Genomic DNA, 21,411 nt, shown 5'->3' on the forward strand with positions numbered 1-21,411 from the left:
AAAGTTGTTTTTCTTTACATAAAAGAATAGAAAATTTGCTGTGCACTACAATTATGTAAGGTTTAATGTCATTTTTATATAATCTGTTTTGCTCCTAAGGGCATCATTCAGTATTTCGTTATTGTGGTAAATTATTTCCTATGAAAATAAGAGATGCATGAAATGTGTCTATAGGGACTGTTTTATTATCTTTTAAAGTTGGATGCTTCTTATTTACTACAATTCTTCTCTTTAAGTATACTATTACTAGGTTTAGTTCGGTTCTGGTATTAGTAACTCAGATAATTACAGCTTAAATACAATGTCCATGTCCAGAAAACCTAGTTCTTTAAAAAAACCTGTGTTATCACTTCAATTCTCATTTAAGTTAGGCACCCTCATTTTTCAAAAGGTCAGACTATAGTTCATCTTTTAGAAAGACAGTAATGTGTTAAGAATTCTACACTGGAAGCAATCCTCACTTTTTAAAGATAACTACTATCTTTCTACTTTCTTAGATGATTTTTTTTATTAAATATTTGTGGAAACTGTCTAAACACACAGAAGTTGAAGAGAAGTTGCCTACTATACTGCACTCTTTTTAGACCTGCAGAAACTGTAAGTAATATTGATCTCAACACTAAACATAACAACACCACTCAGCGATTAAATGATATATACAAAAGGTTAGAATATGTACAAGTTCTGCCAAACATATGTAATGCTCAGAGGATGAATATAATGAAAATGCAGTGTTTCCAAGTATACTGAACTGAATAGTTCTTAAACCTACTGTAATGGAAATCTTGATATCCTCTTGGTAAGCAATATTGAAATCAACCCCTTAAAAATGTAGAGTGATAAGGGATAAATACTGGGTAAAATGTTAATTCCTGTTCTTCCATTTTGCTTTTCTGGATTTGGGCAAGTTGAAGCCCCTATTTATAGCAGCTTCACATACAGGGCAACTGACACACGGAGCAGCGCTGGCTGCTGCAGCGTTGATTGCCGTGGTGTGGTCAGCCACCACCAAGATGGTGACTGTTTTTTTTTTTTTTTTTTTTTTTTTTTTTTTTTTTTTTTTTTTTTTTTTTTTTTTTTTTTTTTTTTTTTTTTTTTTTTTTTTTTTTTTTTTTTTTTTTTTTTTTTTTTTTTTTTTTTTTTTTTTTTTTTTTTTTTTTTTTTTTTTTTTTTTTTTTTTTTTTTTTTTTTTTTTTTTTTTTTTTTTTTTTTTTTTTTTTTTTTTTTTTTTTTTTTTTTTTTTTTTTTTTTTTTTTTTTTTTTTTTTTTTTTTTTTTTTTTTTTTTTTTTTTTTTTTTTTTTTTTTTTTTTTTTTTTTTTTTTTTTTTTTTTTTTTTTTTTTTTTTTTTTTTTTTTTTTTTTTTTTTTTTTTTTTTTTTTTTTTTTTTTTTTTTTTTTTTTTTTTTTTTTTTTTTTTTTTTTTTTTTTTTTTTTTTTTTTTTTTTTTTTTTTTTTTTTTTTTTTTTTTTTTTTTTTTTTTTTTTTTTTTTTTTTTTTTTTTTTTTTTTTTTTTTTTTTTTTTTTTTTTTTTTTTTTTTTTTTTTTTTTTTTTTTTTTTTTTTTTTTTTTTTTTTTTTTTTTTTTTTTTTTTTTTTTTTTTTTTTTTTTTTTTTTTTTTTTTTTTTTTTTTTTTTTTTTTTTTTTTTTTTTTTTTTTTTTTTTTTTTTTTTTTTTTTTTTTTTTTTTTTTTTTTTTTTTTTTTTTTTTTTTTTTTTTTTTTTTTTTTTTTTTTTTTTTTTTTTTTTTTTTTTTTTTTTTTTTTTTTTTTTTTTTTTTTTTTTTTTTTTTTTTTTTTTTTTTTTTTTTTTTTTTTTTTTTTTTTTTTTTTTTTTTTTTTTTTACACTCCTCCCACCCCTAACACAGGCAATGCCTAGGCTGCTGTGTTGGTCACATCTGCTTCAGTTCTGTTACTGGAAGCACTCTTCTCAACCACAAAGTAGGTAACATTTGGAATTGTGTTGATTTATGCACAAATACTTCTAAAGGTTTTAATTGAAGTAGTGACTATGTGCTATCTAGTAATAATATTCTCCACCAGACCCTCCACAGGTGACACAATTTAATTTAACTCTTTCAGAAGTCAGCGTGGCTTTGTGTTTTGTGCTTTTTAAATCCAGACTGCTGAAATGTGGTTGGTATGGGAAAGTAAGATATTATATAAAAGTTTATGTTAACACATAGTCAATCTTATTTTTCACAGACTTTAAAAAAATCTCACTGTTTCAATCAAAGGGATTAATTTCAAGAAGATAAATTTACCGGGATAAATTTACCTTGAACTGTATACAGTTAAAAAACAGTCTTATATACTGATAATAGGTATGTGATAGTGATGGTCGTCTTCAGTCAGAAGATAGATCTCATGCCATTCCCTGTGATACTCCTCTGGATAGTTTACTTGAAACTCTTCTGTATTAAACTTACACAGTCTGTAAACTCTTATCTTTACTTCAAGTAAATATCCCAGAAGAATCATTTCCACCTGAGAGAGGGGGAAAAGGACTGTACTGTAAAACAAACCAACTAAAACCCATAGTTTAATGAAGCTCAAGTATGGTAAGTGGTCTAAAATATTTCCTTGGGTGATATTAAGAACAGACTAGAAATTTTCACAACCAGTACCAACTTCTTAAAGTCAGCTTCCACAACCAATCTCTCAGGAAATAATCCTTATGTGGGCCAATACATGTTAAGCAGCTACTCTGGACAATTTCTATTCAAGATATAGAAGAAATAGAAATAAACATCAAACATTCATGGTGCTGTTATGTAAAGGGTATTACAAGTACTAGAGGCATCACAGCTTTAGATATCATGTATAGATAAATCATCAGGCATTTTATTTTGGACACACACAGAAGTATTCTTCCCTGTTTAACTGCATTTTTCGGGGCGGGGGGGGGGAAAAGAGATGGAAGGGGGAGGCTTGGTTTAAGTTTTTTTTCCCCAAAACAAATAATACACTTCTATTCACAGATGTTGTTATAGTATAGTAAGTTAGGGGCACCAAGTTAGCGTAAATCATGGTATTACCTAATCCCAACCCTTTCAAAATATACCAAGTGTCAGAATTTATTTTTTGGTTACATCTTTACCTGCTGTAGTCCACCAGTGTCTCCCAATGGATTCAAATGATTCATCATGAAACTCAAAGGGTCAGATGAGGTATCACGAGCAAATAGGAGGCTAAAAAGCCTGGGTACATGTCCCTGACCATTCTTCATCTGTTCATAAGCTTCTATGACTTGGTAAAGCATGATGAATTTTATAGCCTCATATAGCTTGTACTCCTTGCTCTCATCAGAGAAAAGGATATTACACATGTTTCCTCTTTCATCCTTGTCCTTCACTCCACTTATTTCAGTCCACTGGAATGAATACAGAAAGAAAAATAAAATCAACACTTTGACTCGTTACAAATGAATTCCATACACATTATTTTTTTATACTAATTGTACTTTAACCAAAAAGAATGGCCTCTGGACTGTAAGTTACTATTTTCCTAAGTACAATGCAAATGGGTGGAGAATTCTAAGGATCAATAATGGAACTCAAAGCCTTTCATTTCAAGAAGGTGAAGGTAACTAAACACAAAGGCTTACAGCACATTAGCTATTCAGTTGTAACTGATCATGTGCATGCTCTGAATTTGTGGAAAACAGAAGCTAAACTGTTATAGATTTCCCCAATACATCTCCCCATTTGCAAATGTATGCTCGTGGCTTGTTTCTGTGGAGCAGGTGATGCGGCATAAACCCTTTCCCTCAATCATCCCAAGGTAACTTGTCCATGCACTTATAACCCTATGCGCCCCTATTCGATTACAATCCACATTGTTAGTTTTACAAAGATAACAGTGTCAAGCCTCAGGACCAGAAAAGCCCCAGGACTAGAAAAACATAATATCTGCACTTAGCTGACCTCGGTGTTACCAGTACTCATAAACTACACAGAACAACATGGGAAAAATGTTATACACCTTGTTAAGGCTCTTTACCTCATTTCTCAGAGCAACTTCTAGCTCTAATGGCAGCCTTGAAATTGACAGGACCTCATCAGTTTAGGGCTGCCTTAGAAACCTGGAAACTGATGGCTCCTAGAAGGGGGAGATCCAGAGGGGGTGCAGCGACATGGCCATGTCCCTGTTTCTGACCATGCAGCAGAAACAGCAGCTGTAGATTTTTTCAAGTCCCCCAAAAAGTTAACAATTCCCACCCTCCCTTCCACTCCATGTTCAGAGAAACATCCCCTCTCCTTCCCTCCCCTGCCTGCTGCTGCCCTTATCCACACTGTTTTGGGGGGTGAGGGGAGCACCTGTTAGCATAAACATTTACACCTGTCCTGTGCTGCTCCATCTGGGTGGCACAGGGGCTGAGCTCAGCCCAGGTTAGCTGTAGCAGCAGTGGGCAGATGGGTTCTCTCTCCTTGACTGGTACTCCCTGGCATTCCCTGCCAGCCTTGGAACAGGCACAGGAAGGGGGAATTGTGCTAACATTTCTGTCCATGAATACATCAATTGTTAAAGCCTGTGAACATTGCAGTAGATTCTACCTGTGAACAACAAAAAGTAACTGCTTCTTAAATAAACCAGTTTTTTTTCAACCTCTCTGCAGGGAAAACTTGGACTTCAAAAGAGTGCAATTTTCCCAGAAGCATGCTCAAGGGATGAATCAACAAGTGCTGTGTCTTAAAAACCCCAAGAGCCTAAGAGACTCTGCAGGGGCTTAGGGGGAAAAACAAAAGCACAACCCTTTTGGGGGAGAAAGGACATCTCTAGCTATGGGATCAACTAAGATGAAAGGATGCTGATGGGGGAGAGATTTTAAGACTCCTAGTGTAAAATTCACCAAGAAGGTGCATCTTATATTCTGGCAAGTTCCTCTTTAGTCTGTGTTGGTCACCAACAGAGGTATGGCAAGCTCCTTTAGTGTCCAGGTATGCTGCTGGTTTCAGGGCTGTGCCTGTTACAGTGAAGACTCCCCAGGGAGGAGAACACCATTCTGCTTGCCCCTGCTCCCCAGATACACTGCTGAATACAGGGCTGCACCTGCCCAGCCTCTATAGGCTGCCTCTGCTGTGGCAAAGAGTCTCAGGAGGGAGCATTTTGGTGCCCTCTTATGCCCAGAGCTGGTGCCCTGGTCACTCCTACTAGTTATGCTACTAGTTGGCAAGTTATTTTAAGGAATATTACTCCATGCCTCTGCAGCTTCTCTATCAGAAGGACCAGTATAGTTCAATGGCTAGTACCATTACTATTCCCAGTAATACAAGGAAGTATTTAGGCTTAATCTCAAAGTCTCAAATTCCAGACCTAGAAATCCAGAAAATGTTGTCCAAATGTTGGCTACAAATGTCCAACTCAGGATCCTTAAAATTCTGGTTTATTAGGCAGATTGAAGCACTGTAATGAAGTTAAATCATAAACCTTGGGGCTGGTCCCCACACACACACACACACACACACACACACACACACACACACACACACACACACACACACACAAGCAAGCTACAAGAGTCAGGTATACCTATCCCACAGGCGCTGGAGTCTACCATCGATGGCCAGTCGAGGCTTCTTCCAGCGTGGTGTTATCCTCCAGAAGGGGGTCACTGACTGGTCCTTCTGGCTGGACAGGTTGGGTGCTGGTCAAGTTGAAGATCAAGAGGGTGCTGCTGAGGGTCACTTTTCACTGCTTTTTATCTGTCCTTGGCAGACTTTGGTAACTCCCCAGTTTTCAGGTTTGCCCAATCCAGGGGTCGTTGACCCTCGTAGGACTTCCCCCCTCGGTGGCTACTGGATGGCCTCCGTCAGCCCCAGGGGTCGTCCGCATGTACATGCAGGTTTGGGAGTCCGTTGATGAATTTTGAATAGGGCTCTGGGAGCGGTCGATTTGGAGATATTCAGCCCAAAAGTCGGTCCCTGGCGTTGATTAACTCAGGCCAGGGCTTCTAGCCGTTGATCAGTGATGTTTAGAGATTTCCCGGTTGTTACATTGTCTTCTATTGAGTTCTTCCATTGGTTGATCTGCAGTTTCCTTAGGTGTTAATTTCTGTCTGCTGCTACAGTGTTACACATTCAATCACTGATTCACTCGCTCTTTCAGGGGCCAGCCTGACACAGGGAAGTGGCAGTTTGACTCCTGCCCTTGTTAACATTGTTACTAAACACATTTATAGTTGAAAGGTGAGGAGTATAAAATATAAGCTACAAATGTAATGCCATGGCACACAAATAGATAAAAATACCAAAATACAAGGGGAGATACAAAATGCACACACACAAATTTTAAAACTCAATTCCTTATCTTAAAGTGAGAGAAAGAGGAAGGAAGAAAAGGTAGAAGGGGAAAAACATATCCAAAGAGGGGAGAGCAAATGCAGGCAAGAGGAAAAGGGGGCTTTCTCCTACACAAACACTGAATGAAATGTGGGGGATTGATGCTTTGAGCCAAAACCAGCTGCTTCTGTAGCAGTAAAACATTTCTCCTTACTTTAATTTTCCTTGTAACATCTTATATTTTCTAGATACTCACATTTGCCTTTAATGTTTCAATACATTTGCGCAACTTTCCAAATACATTGGATCCTGTATATCTTTCTGGTCCAAAGCTATATTGCTGAATCCAGTTGCAACCTTGTGAATATAGAAGCTTTTCAGGGAGCTGTAAATATACAATTGGGGCAAGATTACTACAGGAAGGAAATGGATAATTTAATCAGTTCTTCGATAGAGGAGATGCTGTGTCTTAAATTATACACTAAAAACTTAATCATAAATAAATATAAAGCCCTGGTCTATGGTCCTTTCAACTCGGAGTGAAGCTTCAAGACTTAACAAGGATTCATTTTGATAGGCAACCAGGCAAAGGAAGGGGAAATGCTCTTATCACCATTTAAACCAAGAATTTGACACCTAGCCCCTTAACTTAAGACAGCCAAAGAAACTCAAGTAAAAGTAGCTTTACTTTGCAGCTCCTCTTAAAATATGGCCTTTTCCATATCTGGATTTTTTTTTAAGTGATCTATGACTCCAAACACAGGTCACAGCTCTTCTCAACATATTTTTCATCCAACTCTAATTCATCCTTCTCTCTGTTTCTGAACAAAAATGAAAATTTGCATGCCATACCAATTTTCTAAGCCAAAATTACAGGGAGCAAAAATACAGATTTTTTAAATGGAAGTCGTTTGCAACCTTTGCTTTTGAGTGGCCTTTTTATCTTCATAACAAACAGGATCCATTTTGTTTACCATTTCTGGTAGAAAAAACCTGGAGAGGTTCTGGAATCTCTGTTATTGGAGATTTAAGTGCAGGCTGAACAAACATTTGTTTTCAGATTTTCAAAGAGATGATTCTGCCTTGAGCACATGGTAGACTTAGATGACTTGAATTATTTCCAATCCTATTTTTCTAGGATTTTATCTATTTTTTGTACATAATCCCTTGCTGATAATTCTAAATTTAGACTATCAATCTTCGAGCTCCAAAACACTGATGATGTTGTGTGCTCACTTGGAAGCAGACCTTCGGGTATTCATTGATGTCTTTGTCAAGGCATACAAGAAAATGGGATTGACACTTAACATTCAGAAGACTAAGGTCCTCCATTAACAAACTGTTAATAAGCAGCCCCCAGGTCTGGTAATTCAGATTCATGGTGAGACTCTGGAGAACAATGAGAATTTTCCATACTTTAGACACGGTCTCTCACAGAAGGCCAACATAGACAAAGAAATCCAACGTCATCTCAAATGTACAAGTGCAGTCTTCAGATGCCTGAGGAAATTGGTATTCAAAGATCATGTCATCAAATCCAAAACCAAGCTTATGATTTATCAGGCAGTCATGGTCCCCACCTTACTGCATGGAGCCGAGGCATGGACAATATATAGGAGACACCTCGAGTTGTTGGAGAAGTACCATCAACACTGCCTGCAGAAGATCCTTCAAATGCAATGGGAAGGCAGATGCTTGAACATTAGCAACCTTTTGCAAACACCATGAGCATCAAGGCAATGATCATCCAACATCAACTTTGCTTGGCCAGCTACGTCATTCAAATGTCTGACTCCAGATTCCTGAAGCAAGTTTTATTCTACCAGCTCAGTCAAAGTGTACATTCAAGAGGAGGGTAGAGATAGTGCTTTAAGGATATCCTCAAGGCCAACTTGAAAAAATGCAAAATCAACATCAGCTCCTGAGAGACTATCACCACCCAACCGCCCCAAATGGAGGAAGAGTCCGCTGCTAGGATCTCAGTACTTTGAAATGTTACAATGACAACAGGAGATGGAAAAGCATAAACAGTGTGTTGTGGACCAAATTAAGAATCCAGAGCCACCCACCCTGCACGGAAACATGTGCCCAAGTTGCAACAGAGTCTGTCAATCCTGGATCAGCCTCATTAGCCATCTTCAGACCCACAGAGAAGGCAATTCTGGAAGACAATCATCCTTGATTGCAAGGGATTGCTGCTGATGATGAAGAATTTAGACTACACAACTGGGAAGATAACTTGTCAATACACCATATTTACTCAAATGTAAGATGGGTTTTTTTCCCCTCAGTCAGCATGGCGGGGGGCCCTCAACTTACATTCACATACAAGGCAACCTTATTAAATACATTGTCTAGCATTGGAAACCAATAACAAAGTTGATTAAATACAGCCATCACTGAGCATAACTATTAAACACATAGCCCCTATGGGGCAAACATGCTGATGGGCACTGCTCCCTCTCTCAGCCTGTCACATATGATTAGTGTGGCCCCACCCTCCATTAAGTGAAGCTGTACCAAGTTTCTCTTCAGATCACATAAATCTTTCACCAGGCAGGAGAAATGTGATAGAATTTTAAAAAGAAGGTATTTTTTTCCCTCAAAGGTCAGCTCACTTTGAATGGCGTTATGTAGTGAAGGGTGGAGGTTTATTCAATGCACCGCCAACAGACCCCACTCCCCCCATGAGTGTCTACTACAGCCTACCAGTGGGAGGATCTTGGCTACATGCTTATTTTATTTTATGGAGATGGGGGATTTCTCCCTAGCTTGCTCCTTTGGCCTGCATGTAGGATGCCTGCCATAGATTTGAGAGTATCTGAAACCCCAAGCTGAAGAGTCTGGGAGGGAAGATACTTTCCAGTAGTAACATTATATGGACTTGAATGACTGGGCTCTGCTCAGTGGATGCAATTAGGAACTAATTTGACTGATCTAGCCTGAGACACGAAATCATTAGGGTTGTCAAACTACTAAAAAATTTTATCACAATTAGTTGTGTTATTAAAAAAATTACTCACAATTAATTGTGATTTTAATTGCACAGCTAAAACCTCAAAATTATGCATGTACTTTGTATGATTAGGAGGTGGGTGTGGGGTGTGTGTATGTGGAGGGAATTTGTGAAGGCATGGGGGGCTGTGGGTGTGTGTGTGTGTGTAGGGTTTGGAGCCTGGGGAGCAGGGGGGTCTCCAAAGGGGAGTCTAGAGCCTGGGGAGGGGGGACTCCTGCATGCCCTGGCAGGATGCGGGGTACTGTGGGTCAGGAGTGAGGGGCAGCAGCAGGGCTGGGGGTGGGGGAGGTATGTGGTTTGGGAGTGAAGGGCAGGAGCACAGGCATATCATTACCCCTTCCCACAATCATATTGCCCTCCCCAACAGGTGTCCTCTTTTTTGAAACTGGAAATATGGTAACCCTACAGGAATGCAGCCCAGTGGCATGTAGAGCAGCACCCAGCAGGTAAGTCTGTGGAGGGGAAGGGAAGGAGTGGGGGGGGGCAGATCGAGACCCCTATGATGAGGGAGGGAGTGGGACAAGAACAGGGACAGGAGCTAGAGTGAATGGGACCTGGGGGCTGGGGCAGGTCATGTGACAGAGCCGTGGGAGACTTGTCTAGGGGCCCAGGGAGGGAGGTAGCTCCCCACCGCTTTGTGCAGCAGCCTGGGGGAGGCATGCCTGAATTTGGGCACAAGGCAGAAGCGGGCTGTCTGCTGCAGGCTGGGTGTGCCTCCACACCCTGCTGCCTTTGCCCTGGGACTTGTGAAATGCCATGTTGTGCCTCCCATCGCCAGGCAGGCAGGGGATGCATGGCCAGCATGCGGCTCCTGGGGCAAAGGCAGAAGGGCTCAGAGCCCCAGCCTGCAGCAGGCAGCCTGCCTCTGCCCTGCATACAAATGGGGGGGCACATGCCTCCTATGCTTCCCCCAGGGATGTGTGCAGTGGCAAGGAGCCAACCCTCCATACCCCTAAATGAGTCACCCATAGCTCTGTCACACGACCCATCCCAGCCCCGGAGTCCCATTCACCCTTGCCCCTCCTCCTCCCCCACTCCCTCGCTCACTGTGGGAGCCTCAATCTGCCCCTCACCTGCCCCAGTCCCTACTCACTCCCCCCACCCCTTCCCCTCTACAGACTTACTGGCAGGGTGATGCTCACTGGGCTGTGTTTCTGGCCACATGCATGCTGAGGCTGTGTGTCTCTGTAGCTATGCACACTCCCCCGCACCTTCTTGCTGTAGCAGTCCACAGCCTGCACACGGACTGCCTTGTGGTCCTCTGCACTGCCACCGCTGCCCCACTGGGTGGCCTGAAGGCAGTGGTGACAGTGGCAAAGTGGAGTCTGGGTGCAAGTTCCAAAACCACATGAGCAATTAACGTGTTAAAAAAAAAGTTAACCCAAGAACAAATTAAAGCATTAATCATGCACATTAATGGCGATTAATGGACAGCCCTAGGAATTATATATAAAAAAAAGCATAGTTTGTACATGTACAAGTAGGTACAAAAATGCTGCTTGAAAGCGTGTTTATGGAGTACCTGTGCTAAAAGCAGTATAAAAAAAAAAGGTAAAATGCACTGATTTTGGATGAGCTAAGTCTATGGCAACCAGTAGTAATTTTCCTATATGAAAATTATTATTGGTATGTTTATTTCAAGGTCAGCATTTTCAAAATTTCTCTCTCATTTCCACGTGTTCAAGGAGAGTAAGGTCTAACAGTAAGGCGGGGAGGGAAGGGGCTACAGCGGTAAGAAGATGGTGGGGTGGAGAAAAATGGGGTCTAACAGACCCTTGCAGATTTATTTTTCCTGTTGTAGCAGTGGGAAGGGGACAAGCCTCCAATAATTAGGTTCTGTACCTCAAAAATAACAACAAATTTATAAATTTTACATATATAGAAACTAACTATTGTGGGGTGTGGTGGGCCAGTAGGGGGAAACTCATTGCACCCGACCACCTTCCAGGCTCCAAGTGCCTCCCTGGGAGGTGCCTCACATCTGGCCAACCCCCTTCCTGAAGCACACCCGCCAGCCTGGGGGTAAAACTGTCACCATCCAAGGATGGGCTTAATTCTGGCTCTGTGTCCCCTGGGAAACACAGGCTTAGTAGCCCTCAAGGGCTGACTCACTTCAAGAACTTGGGGTGCTTCCCTCAGTCGGAAGCACAAGTACCGGTCTCCCTTAGTCAGCCGAACCAAGGGGACACCAAGGCATAATCTAGACCCACTCCCAATAAGTCTCCCACGCTAGGTACAAAGAAGAACTTTATTGGTTACAAGGGGTAGGGTTGGAATAGGGTACAGAGTTGAGTAGTATCAGAGAAATCCCATAGAGCAAACAGGGTGTCTGGGGTAGCATTTAATCATGCAACTGAGTTACCGCAAGCTATATATCTAGTTAGATCTCAGGTAGCTTACTCACAAGTATCATCCAGAGGCTGTTGGAGATTCCCTCTGGAAGCAAGCAGTTCCTTGATCATGAGTTTTGAGAGAGAGAGCAAGTTTCAGATGGTCCAGCTCTTCTCTCTCTCTCTCTCTCTCTCTGAGTCTTCCTCATGGCTGCTGCCCCCTTCTCCTGGGCAGTCCTTAACTTATATAGCCCTTATGACCTCATTTACCTTGTCCAATGGAGGCTAGCACCTGTTGCCTGTCAGCCAACCAATTTGAAATGCATCACTAGTTGCTAGGCAGGCTGGCAGTCTCTAGCTCATCAGGATGCCCAGGCCCCTCACCCAGGTATGTGATGCCAGTCACGTAGGCAGAGGGAGCAGGTTTCCCCCCCTCCCTCAGGAATGTATCCAGCTCAGGTTACTTAAAGAGATACGGTAAGGTGTGTATCCTCTGCTGGGCCCATCCTAACCAAATTGTCACAGAACAGAGTTTTTGGGGAGAAACAGAGGTAGCCTTCTGCCACAGGGGGGTTATCTTATATTCAGGGTTGTCTTATATTTGAGTAAATACAATACTTGTCAATCAATGCAATTACATCCATATGGTACCTGCACTAAAAAAAGAATTTAAATTGAACCACATGGTATAGAACAACAACAGGCTTCAGGACTGCAAGTCCCTGAGCTATTAAAAAGACTAGACTTATAAGATACTTAAGGCACCTCACTCCTAGACATTTTATTGGGAGTGACATGCCTAAATACTGGCCAGCCAGTTGGAAATTCCAGTTAATAGAATTTCTGGTTACTTAAATGCTGGATAACAAAGATTTTACTGTACCATAAAATCCATCTCTAAAACAATCTGGCCTTGATCTTGACATGTGCAGGTGTGAAAAACTGTACATGTAAGTGAAAGATAGAAGCAGTGGCAGCAGGAAAGAGAACTCTAACTGATTAAACCCACAGCACATGGTCAAATGCATCTCCTACTTATCTCTTAAGTATCTTATACCAAGAAACTTAAACCTGTAAATCTTTTGTGAGCTGAGAACATCTTTGTTGTGTGAATGCAATGCTTATCATAAGGGGACCCTGATCCCTGACTGTAAGTGTCTGTGTGAAACCACCACACAGTCAATAACTCTAGTAGCAGGAATAGGGCTTAAAGCAAGAGCATGCACCAAAGGGCCTTAATAGCATAAGTAGTAGTGGCATATAACTTAAGCTTCCTCAGACACAATCTACACTTCATTTGTTCTTTTTCTCTTGAAAATAAGAGAACACAAGGGACTTGCTTTCACTCAGTGGGATAACAGTTTATGGTACATAACCTTTCATGTTCTCCCCTGCAGTCAATGCTCCTTTTCAATTGAAAAGTAATTTGTATTAGGGTTACAACAGCATAACAGAAGAAATTGCTAGATCAACTGGTCCTACTTCAAGTACAGAGTCATTTCCATTTTGCATAATTTGGAAACAAAAGTTTACCTTCAAAATGTCTCTCTCCTTCATCCATGAGGGAAAAGAAATGCCCTGGCTGAATACCCAAAAGAGAACAGCTCTTAATGCACAGTAGTGATCTCCTCTGACTTGTCGTATATATTTAATATGATGTCTCCAAAATAGCTCTTCATAAACCTAAAATATGACCAAAACAACAGTGAGAAATGCATATCTTAAATCCAGGGACAAACTGTTGTGACATTAGCCAGATATCTAATTTCAAGACTTTCATAATGCTATAAGTAGTAAAAGGTTTTGTTCTTTCCAGCAGCTTATTGCCGTTAACCTAACTGGAGAGCTCCTGAAATCTTTTTTTCATTTAGATGTTTCCTCTGGAATGTTACCAACTATTTGTCTGAATATACTGAAATCTGGTTTCTGGAAACCATTATCTTAACTCTATTGTACTCCAAGCTATTTTCCTAAGGATCCTGAATTCCCTCATTTAATAATCATTGTTCTCTCAAGATGGCATCCATTTTCACATTCTGGTTCCCCCCCACTTCACCAGGAGCCTCCCCTCTATTTGCTTTTGCCACCTCTGTTCACATGTACATTTGTAATTCAACACATACTTAAATTAAAAATGTTGTTTACATCAACCATATCTTCATCTTGAAATTGATGGTTTGACAATTTTTAGTTTACCACCAAGATTAAAATTTCAGGTTAGACTTTTTAATGTGAATAGTAATGGCAAAAAAGGAATTTTGAATCCAAACATTCAGTTTTTGCTTGCTTACTCTTCTCCATTTATGTACACAGAAACATACAGCAGATGGAGCTGTTCAGTTACAAGAACCAGGCCACTGAAATTCTACATTAATTCTTCATCACAAAATGATTCAGTTATGAATGACGACCCCAAAACTTATTTTTTACTCAGTGATCCTCACAAAGTGTTCTGTCCTTTCTTTATGGTTGTTCCTAATGCCCATTGTTCTCCATACCAGTTAAAATGGAGAACAATGAATGCATTTGTTGTCTTCACCTCAGTAGTTATTTATAAGCTAATTCCACATGACCTTTTATATGACCAACTTCTCAAATTGATTTTAAATTTCTAAAATTTGCCTATAAAACATGTAGGCCAGGACCTCTGTTCTATTTATTATACCTGCAATTGGGTACAACAGCTAAACCACAGGCCAGGATGAGGCTCCTTTAAAATTTCTGGTGTTCCAGCATTCTGGATTGTACTATTAGATAGCAACACAAAGGAACCCCCTGAAATGAACCTTCTAAATACCAGTAAAACAGCAAATGTCCTTAGGAACTCGCAGCATACCTGTGTAGCAAGATTCCCCCTCAGCTTTCCTAACAGAGTTGGATGAAAAGGGCACTCTTATACATCCCTAAATAATGGTACAGAACTCGCGTTCCTGAGAATGCATGTGTATGCAACATGCAAAAGATTAAAGGAACACAAGCTTTCCCTCAGTATCACGCCATTAAGTATTAGTCATATTAAAATTATAGGAAGTAACCCACAACCCGAAGGATTTCCTCAGGAAAGTTAGAGTTAAGGCATATGAAAATCTATCAAAGTAAAATACATGCACAAAACCTTCATGCAATGAGTTAAGGATATGATGACAATCCACAAAGCTGTGTTTTAGCATTTCATTTACTGAAAGAACCCACGTATACTATTTTTGGTCTGATTTTATCTTTTATTTTCTCAGAAACACCACTAAAATTAAATGACTGCAATGAAACTAAATCCATGTTCTTCAAAAGGAGGCTTTTTCAGTGCAGTTTTAATATATGAATTAAGATCAACTGTAACAGTATTATTCCAATGACTGCTTGGGAAGCAAACCAGAGTTTTGGCTATGTAAAGAAAGAACTGTATTATTTTTACTGGAAGTGTGTATGTATGTTTATTTTTGTGTGTATTGTTCTACTCTACAAAAAATACTTTTACTTTATTAAAGTCAACTTAAGAACAATGCTTACAGAGCAGATTTTCAGTAACCGTGAAGGTTATTATCTCTCTCACTTGTCCAGCGATGAATCAAAAGAAAGGACAAAAGATGCCCTTTGGGGCTTTATTTTTGGATGTCGCTCAAGATATTGGCAGTAGTATCTGAAGCCAAGTTGGCTTGAGGCCTGTGATAGTACCTCTTTCTATTATACACTGGGAAAGTCATGGTCAACCAAGGTGCTTGAGCATATACTCATTTGCAATTTTTTTTTTTCCTGCATTAAGAAGATTAATTTATATTACAGCTAAAATTGGTTTCCTTGAAATTAGAAAGCAATTCTGTTACTACTTTTGTTGCTGCTGGGCCTGTGACTGTGCTGACTGAGGATAGATTCTGATCACTAAAGTCTGGCCAGGCCATGCGTAAGCTCAGGACCCAGAGCTGGAGGAGACAATTAAGCTCCTCTGATCCCTCGTCCAACCTGGGGACAAAGTCAGTCCCTAGTGCAAATTAAATCACCTAGATACTGCTTTAACCTCAACCAGCAGGTCAGAGGTTACCACAGGTAGAAAGTCTTCTGATGATGCACCTTCTAAAACATCCCCAAAATTGAAAAGGAGCCAAGGACAAGGGCTGAGGACAGAAATTACACATTAACTGGTATAAGTGATCAGCAGGGATCCAGATTTTCCCTTGGCTATGGAAAAACATGGATTTTCTCCTTTGAGCAAAGAAAAACATGGATTTTCCTCTTTAAAGGAGAAAACTAGGAAATGGCAGGTTTTCCCTTGTAGGCTGGCAGCCTTCCAGCCTGCAAAGAGCTGCTTTGGGCTAAGGGGAGGGCAATTGTTAGGCAGGGAGTTCCACATGCATGTGCACAGACATGCACATGGTTGGCACGCACCCAGGCAAGGTGGTGGAGCAGCCCTGGCAGCTGGATACAGATAAGCCTATGGGAGGCAGGGGTTGGAGGGCCAGGGCTGTACACGTGTGGCAGGGGTGGGTTAAGGGGATGGGTGGGTGTGTGAGGCAGGGTGGGTGCCTGTCATTGCTGGGGGAAGGTGTCTGGGTGCTAGGGATGTCGCAGGGTGTGGATGTACCTGCCCCTCCAGCAGGGAAAAGGGGCAGAAGTGGGGCCTTTGGTTGCGGTAGGGAGCTGCATGGCTGGCCTGGCAGCATGGGACTGGCACCTGTGCTTGTAGGGGCAGAGCAGGGTGGCTGGGACACACTCCCCGGCAAGGGGCGGGGAGGGGTGGTGGAGCATGGTCAGGCCACCTGGTGTGGTGAAGGAGTCCTAGCCCAGTCAAGAGGGTGTCACAGGCCTCCCTGCTCCTCCCTTCAGCCTGTGCTGGTGCTGGACTTGCTCCACTGCCACCCAGATGAGTTGGAGCCACCACAGCTACTGAGCTCCAGCTGAGACAGAATGGGGCATCTGAGGATCCCCTTCAGGAGGGCTGGGGGTGGGGAAAGGGGTTGTGGGTCAGGAGTGACAGGCATCAGTAGGGCTTGGCGGCTATGGCTTGTGAGCGAGGGGCCACACTTGGGAATATGGCCTGCCAGGGTGCAGGACTGTAGGATGGAAGTAAGGGGCACTGGCAGGGCTCTGTGGGAGGGGGCCTGTCAGTCAGGAGTGAGGGGCTCTGGCAGGGCCAGGGAGCTGTGGTTCAGGTGTGAGGGGAACTAGCAGAGATGGAGGGCTGTGGCTTGGGAGTGATGGACAACGGCTTGGGCAGGGCACTGGCATATCAGGGTTGCTCAGTGCCTCAAAGCAACAGGGGAACAGCTGTGGCTGCACTCACCCCTGGTGAGCGAAGGGGCAAGGGGGAGTTCTGATTTTCCATGATAAGAAAAACCAAAATCAAATGCCACTACATATAGGTATTTAGAATTTATTTTATTATAATGATTGAGGCACTGGTAGGCTTCCAAATCGCTTCAAAATTGTTGATGACTATAAAACATTGTGTTAAATGGATACACACACACACACACACACACACACACACACACACACACACACACACACACACAGAGTGGTGTTTCATTTTAATCACAGAAGAACATGGGTTTTAGGTTTTTTTAATCACAGAATTTGGGATTTATTTATTTATTTTTTATCAGAGAATATGGACATTTTAAAAACAGAAAACCAGAATCCCTGGTGATTAGAAACATGTTCAAATCTGTAGCACAACAGAAGTTCAGTGCACAGAAAGTGTTTTCAGAATGGCAAAAACCAGTTTAAGATAAGCCTGGATGGATGTAGTATCAGACTTAACTGATTTAGGTTATATCAGCTTATTGGACTTCTGTCTTAGATCCCCTCCAGATTCAAGCTAACTCACAGTCTACCGGCAACGCAGGATGCTTTGCACCTCTCCCACAAGCCCCTGCTTGCAGGGCAGATGGGCTAGCCTTGGCACAAGTCTGCTCCAACAGAGAAGGGAAGTGTGCTCTAGCACCCCTTGGGTTTTGGCCTGGGCCACTTCAGGCATGTGGCTGCATTTCCAGAATCGGAAGTGACTGTCTGTTCACTTGCTTGTTGGTTCAATTTATGCAGTTTAGACTAACTTGAGAAGATTGAATCAATTCAGCCTTGGGCTTTTTGACTGTCTCTACTTAGCCAAGGTGTCTTAGGACATGTTTTTCAGCTGTACAACGACCATTAATTTCCCCATCACTAGGCCATCTCCAGCTCCCACTCACAATTACTCTCTGCCCACTTTGTGCTGGAGAAGCAGTGGGAAAGAGATGAGGAATCACTCATCAGGAGTGAGGACCTGGTCCATATTGCGAGCAACACTTAGCTCTTGTTTGTTATTTAGAACCATTGCCATAGGAAGAGCTGCCCATTTTTCTTTTTTTAAGCAGTTAGAGATGAACTGACACTCATCTACAGCTTGTAACAAACGCTTGCATAAAAAACAGGATAGAATTTCATCCCCACTCCCACCAATTTGATACTTAGATACAAGTTTAAATCTTACCTTCCTCATCTGTATGGCTTGCTTTGTTTCTCCCTTCCATTCTCTTGCACAATAACCAAGTAGATCAACTTCTGCCATTACGCTGAGGTTCTCTAAACCAGATTTAAGTCACATATTAGTTAATTTTGGCATTCTTAGATTTAAAGGAAAAGAGAAATAATATGAATTGATAACAGAAGAACTTACTTATGAATTTTTTCTGCAGATATCTACTCCACCTGAAAACCAAATAGTAAAAGTCATCTATGAATTGTTTGCAGAAAGTAAATATTTACTGAAACAATATACCACAGAAAACTACAGATGGCATTGTAAACACATACCATTTCAACAGCTGTGCTAAGTATGTGTAGAGTCTTCTGCAATACCAGAGCGCAGCAATGAGACAAGACATGCCTAACATTAGTAGTCCCTTTACTGCTGGCCACACAAGATGTAACGATCGGGCGACAGCTGCTGTCCAAGACTGCTCTTCAATTCTTCCTAAAATCAAAATTATAACATGAACACGTTTTTTTACAAGAATTGTACACGCCCCTTTCATAGCGACTCACACATCCCACATAGCCAACTGCAAACATTCAAAATAAGCCTGCCCCCAGATCATGACACTAATTTAAAAAATCATGAGTTTTAAAATAAAGAAGTCTAAAAGTCTAACTTTTTAGTAATTAGAATACACTTGAGTCTTGTTTTCAAGCTTTCCTGACCCCTCTACAACCCAACCAGGGCTTACCACTTACTTTTAGACTGAAAGCTGAGATTTTCACCTAATCGCATCAGCCAGGATGTAATTGGAGCTGTCAATACAGAAGCACATTTGGTTTGGCAAAACGTAGTAAAACAGGTTCCTGGTTTTTAGGCATATGTACTTTATATTGCTATGCCTTGCTCCCAAAGCCTGGCCCTTTGGGACGGAGCGTTTTGGGCACCTGGGTCACAAAATGGCACAGATAAGCAGATTGAACATGGTAAGACCACAGGTGTAGCAGGGCACCTCTGTGCCTGATGCAGCCACGATTTGCTGGGCACATGGGATTGCTGCCATCCTGACTGTGACAGTGCAATCAGCCACCACTGTAATGGTAGCTATTTTCACATCCTCCTACAAAGGTGATGCCCAGAGCTACTGCTCTGGTTGCTTCCCCTTTTGTTATGCTACTGGGCAAAGACTGCTGCTGGAAGTAAAGGGATGGTTAAGGCTCTAGGTAGGCAAGTTCAGGGTCATGGGCATAAGGGAAGTTCTTCCCTTGGAAACTGCCAGGAGGCTAAAAGGATAGCCTATAAGGATGGCCCTTCTCCATTTTCAGAAGGCAGAAGTCAGGGCAGGCCTCTGTTACCAAGTACTTAAAAGTTTTTAGGATCTTTTGTTACTAATAAAAACAACTCTAAAGACAACTGCAAATCCAGGCAGCTTTAGAAATCTCAAAGGAGCTCTGTGTGTGTGTGTGTGTGTGTGTGTGTGTGTGTGTATGTATTGCATCACAAAGCTGGCAAGTCAGTCAGCAATGCAAAAGTTCTCAACCTTGGGAAAGCCAACTTTCAAAAGCTCAGAAGGCTTGTTGGCAAGGCCCTGAGAAACCGCGACTTGACAGGAAGGGGAGTGGTTGATGAGTGGTTGCAGTAAAGGAAGCAATCCTAGAAGCTCATGGAGAGTCCATCCCAACTCATAGAAAAGGTAGTAAAAGGGCTCAGTGACCCCTTTGCCTCAGCAGGGAACTCATGGACCTCCTACATCTAAAAAGAGGCTTATAAAGGATGGAAGACAGGAAATGCCACTAAGGAGGAATATGCTGCACTGGTCCGCACCTGTAGGGAGTGGACTAGGAAAGCCAAGGCTGCAACCAAACTCCAATTGGCTACACGAATCAAGGACAATAAAAAGTTCTTCTTCAAATATGTGGAGCATCGGAAGAAAAACAAGGGCAACACTGGACAGCTGACAACCGACACTTGGGCAAAAGCCAAACTGCTTAATGACTACTTTGTGGAGAAAAGAAGATCCAGGAAACGACAGGTCGATCAGTTTGACCTCAATTCCTGGAAAGATCTTAGAAAAAATTATCAAAGAAACCATTCTTGATAAGCTAAAAGAAGGCAACTTTCTGAGCGACAGCCAGCTTGGGTTTGTTGTGGGTAGGTCTTACCTAACCAATCTCATTTCCTTCTATGACCAGGTGGCACATCACCTGGACAAAGGGGAAGAGGTAGATATCATATATTTGGACTTTAAAAAAGCCTTTCACCTGGAAAAATTGAGCAGCTGAGGCCTCAACTACCTTACAGTCCAATAGCTGGGGAAACTGGCTCTGAGGTCAGACCCAGAGAGTGGTAGTTGATGGAATTGAATCAACATGGCACTCAGTGACCATTGGTGTTTCTCAAGGCTCTGTTCTCAGACCTGTACGCTTTAATATCTTTATAAACGATCTGGACTCTGGTGTCAGAAGTGGACTGGCCAAGCTTGCTGACGACACCAAACTTTGGGGAGGAGTGTCCACACTGGAGGATAGGCTGGTGATTCAGGCTGACCTTGATAGGCTTGCAAGGTGGGTGGATGAAAACCTGATGGCATTCAATACAAAGAAATGCAAGATGCAAAGAAAGGCAAGATGCTCCACCTAGGGAGAAAAAACCCACACCACACTTATAGGCTCAGCAGTGCTATACTTGCTAGCACCATGGCTGAAAGGGGCTTGGGAGTCATGACTGACCACAAGATGATTACGAAGCACCACTGTGATACCACAGCTGGAAAATCCAACAAAACTCTGGCTCGCATCTACCGATGCATCTCGAGCAAGACCCAGGATATCATCCTCCTATTGTACTCGGCCCTGGTGGGGCCGCAGCTAGAGTACTGCATCCAATTCTGGGCTCCACAATTCAGAAAGGATGTGGAGAAGCTTGAAAGAGTCCAGAGGAGAGCCGCACGCATGACCAGAGGGCTAGAGAACAGGACTTACGAAGAGAGGCTGAGAGCCATGGGGCTCTTCAGCTTGGAAAAGCACAGGCTCAGGGGTGACTTGGTGACAGTCTGTAAGTGCATAAGGAGCATCCATCAGGATCTGGGGGAACACCTGTTCACCAGAGCACCCCAAGGGATGACAAGGTCAAACAGTCATAAATTCTTACAAGACGATTTATGCTGGACATAAGGAAAAACTTCTTTACTACCCGAGCCCCCAAGGCCTGGAATAGACTCCTCCCAGAGGTGGTGCAAGCACCTACTCTGGTCACTTTTAAGGAACATTTGGGTGCTTATCTTGCTGGGATCCTTTGACCCCAGCTAACTTTGTGCCCCTTGGGCAGGGGGCTGGACCCA

At 41.7% G+C, this 21,411-nt stretch overlaps 1 protein-coding gene across 6 annotated transcripts in view; it reads right to left on the reverse strand.

Moving 5' to 3' along the window:
* Positions 1–1,791: 1,791 nt before the first annotated feature.
* The window catches only part of OTULINL (OTU deubiquitinase with linear linkage specificity like), a 42,760-nt gene continuing 23,140 nt past the window's right edge, over positions 1,792–21,411 (reverse strand). For 5 of the 6 annotated variants that reach the window (XM_006028243.3, XM_006028241.2, XM_006028242.3 and 2 more), the window contains 7 exons: positions 18,410–18,569; positions 18,273–18,304; positions 18,087–18,178; positions 13,157–13,306; positions 6,534–6,662; positions 3,097–3,369; positions 1,792–2,483 (listed from right to left, as the gene is read on the reverse strand). In XM_006028243.3, coding sequence (XP_006028305.2) covers positions 2,304–2,483; positions 3,097–3,369; positions 6,534–6,662; positions 13,157–13,306; positions 18,087–18,178; positions 18,273–18,304; positions 18,410–18,569 — 1,016 coding nt within the window. In that variant the 3' untranslated portion in view covers positions 1,792–2,303. Of the gene's footprint in view, positions 2,484–3,096; positions 3,370–6,533; positions 6,663–13,156; positions 13,307–18,086; positions 18,179–18,272; positions 18,305–18,409; positions 18,570–18,829; positions 18,884–21,411 lie in introns of those variants that run through there. The other variant, XM_025209636.1, reaches the window with a different exon arrangement.

Source organism: Alligator sinensis, unplaced genomic scaffold (genome assembly GCF_000455745.1).
Source record: "Alligator sinensis unplaced genomic scaffold, ASM45574v1 scaffold420_1, whole genome shotgun sequence".
Lineage (NCBI taxonomy): Eukaryota > Metazoa > Chordata > Crocodylia > Alligatoridae > Alligator > Alligator sinensis.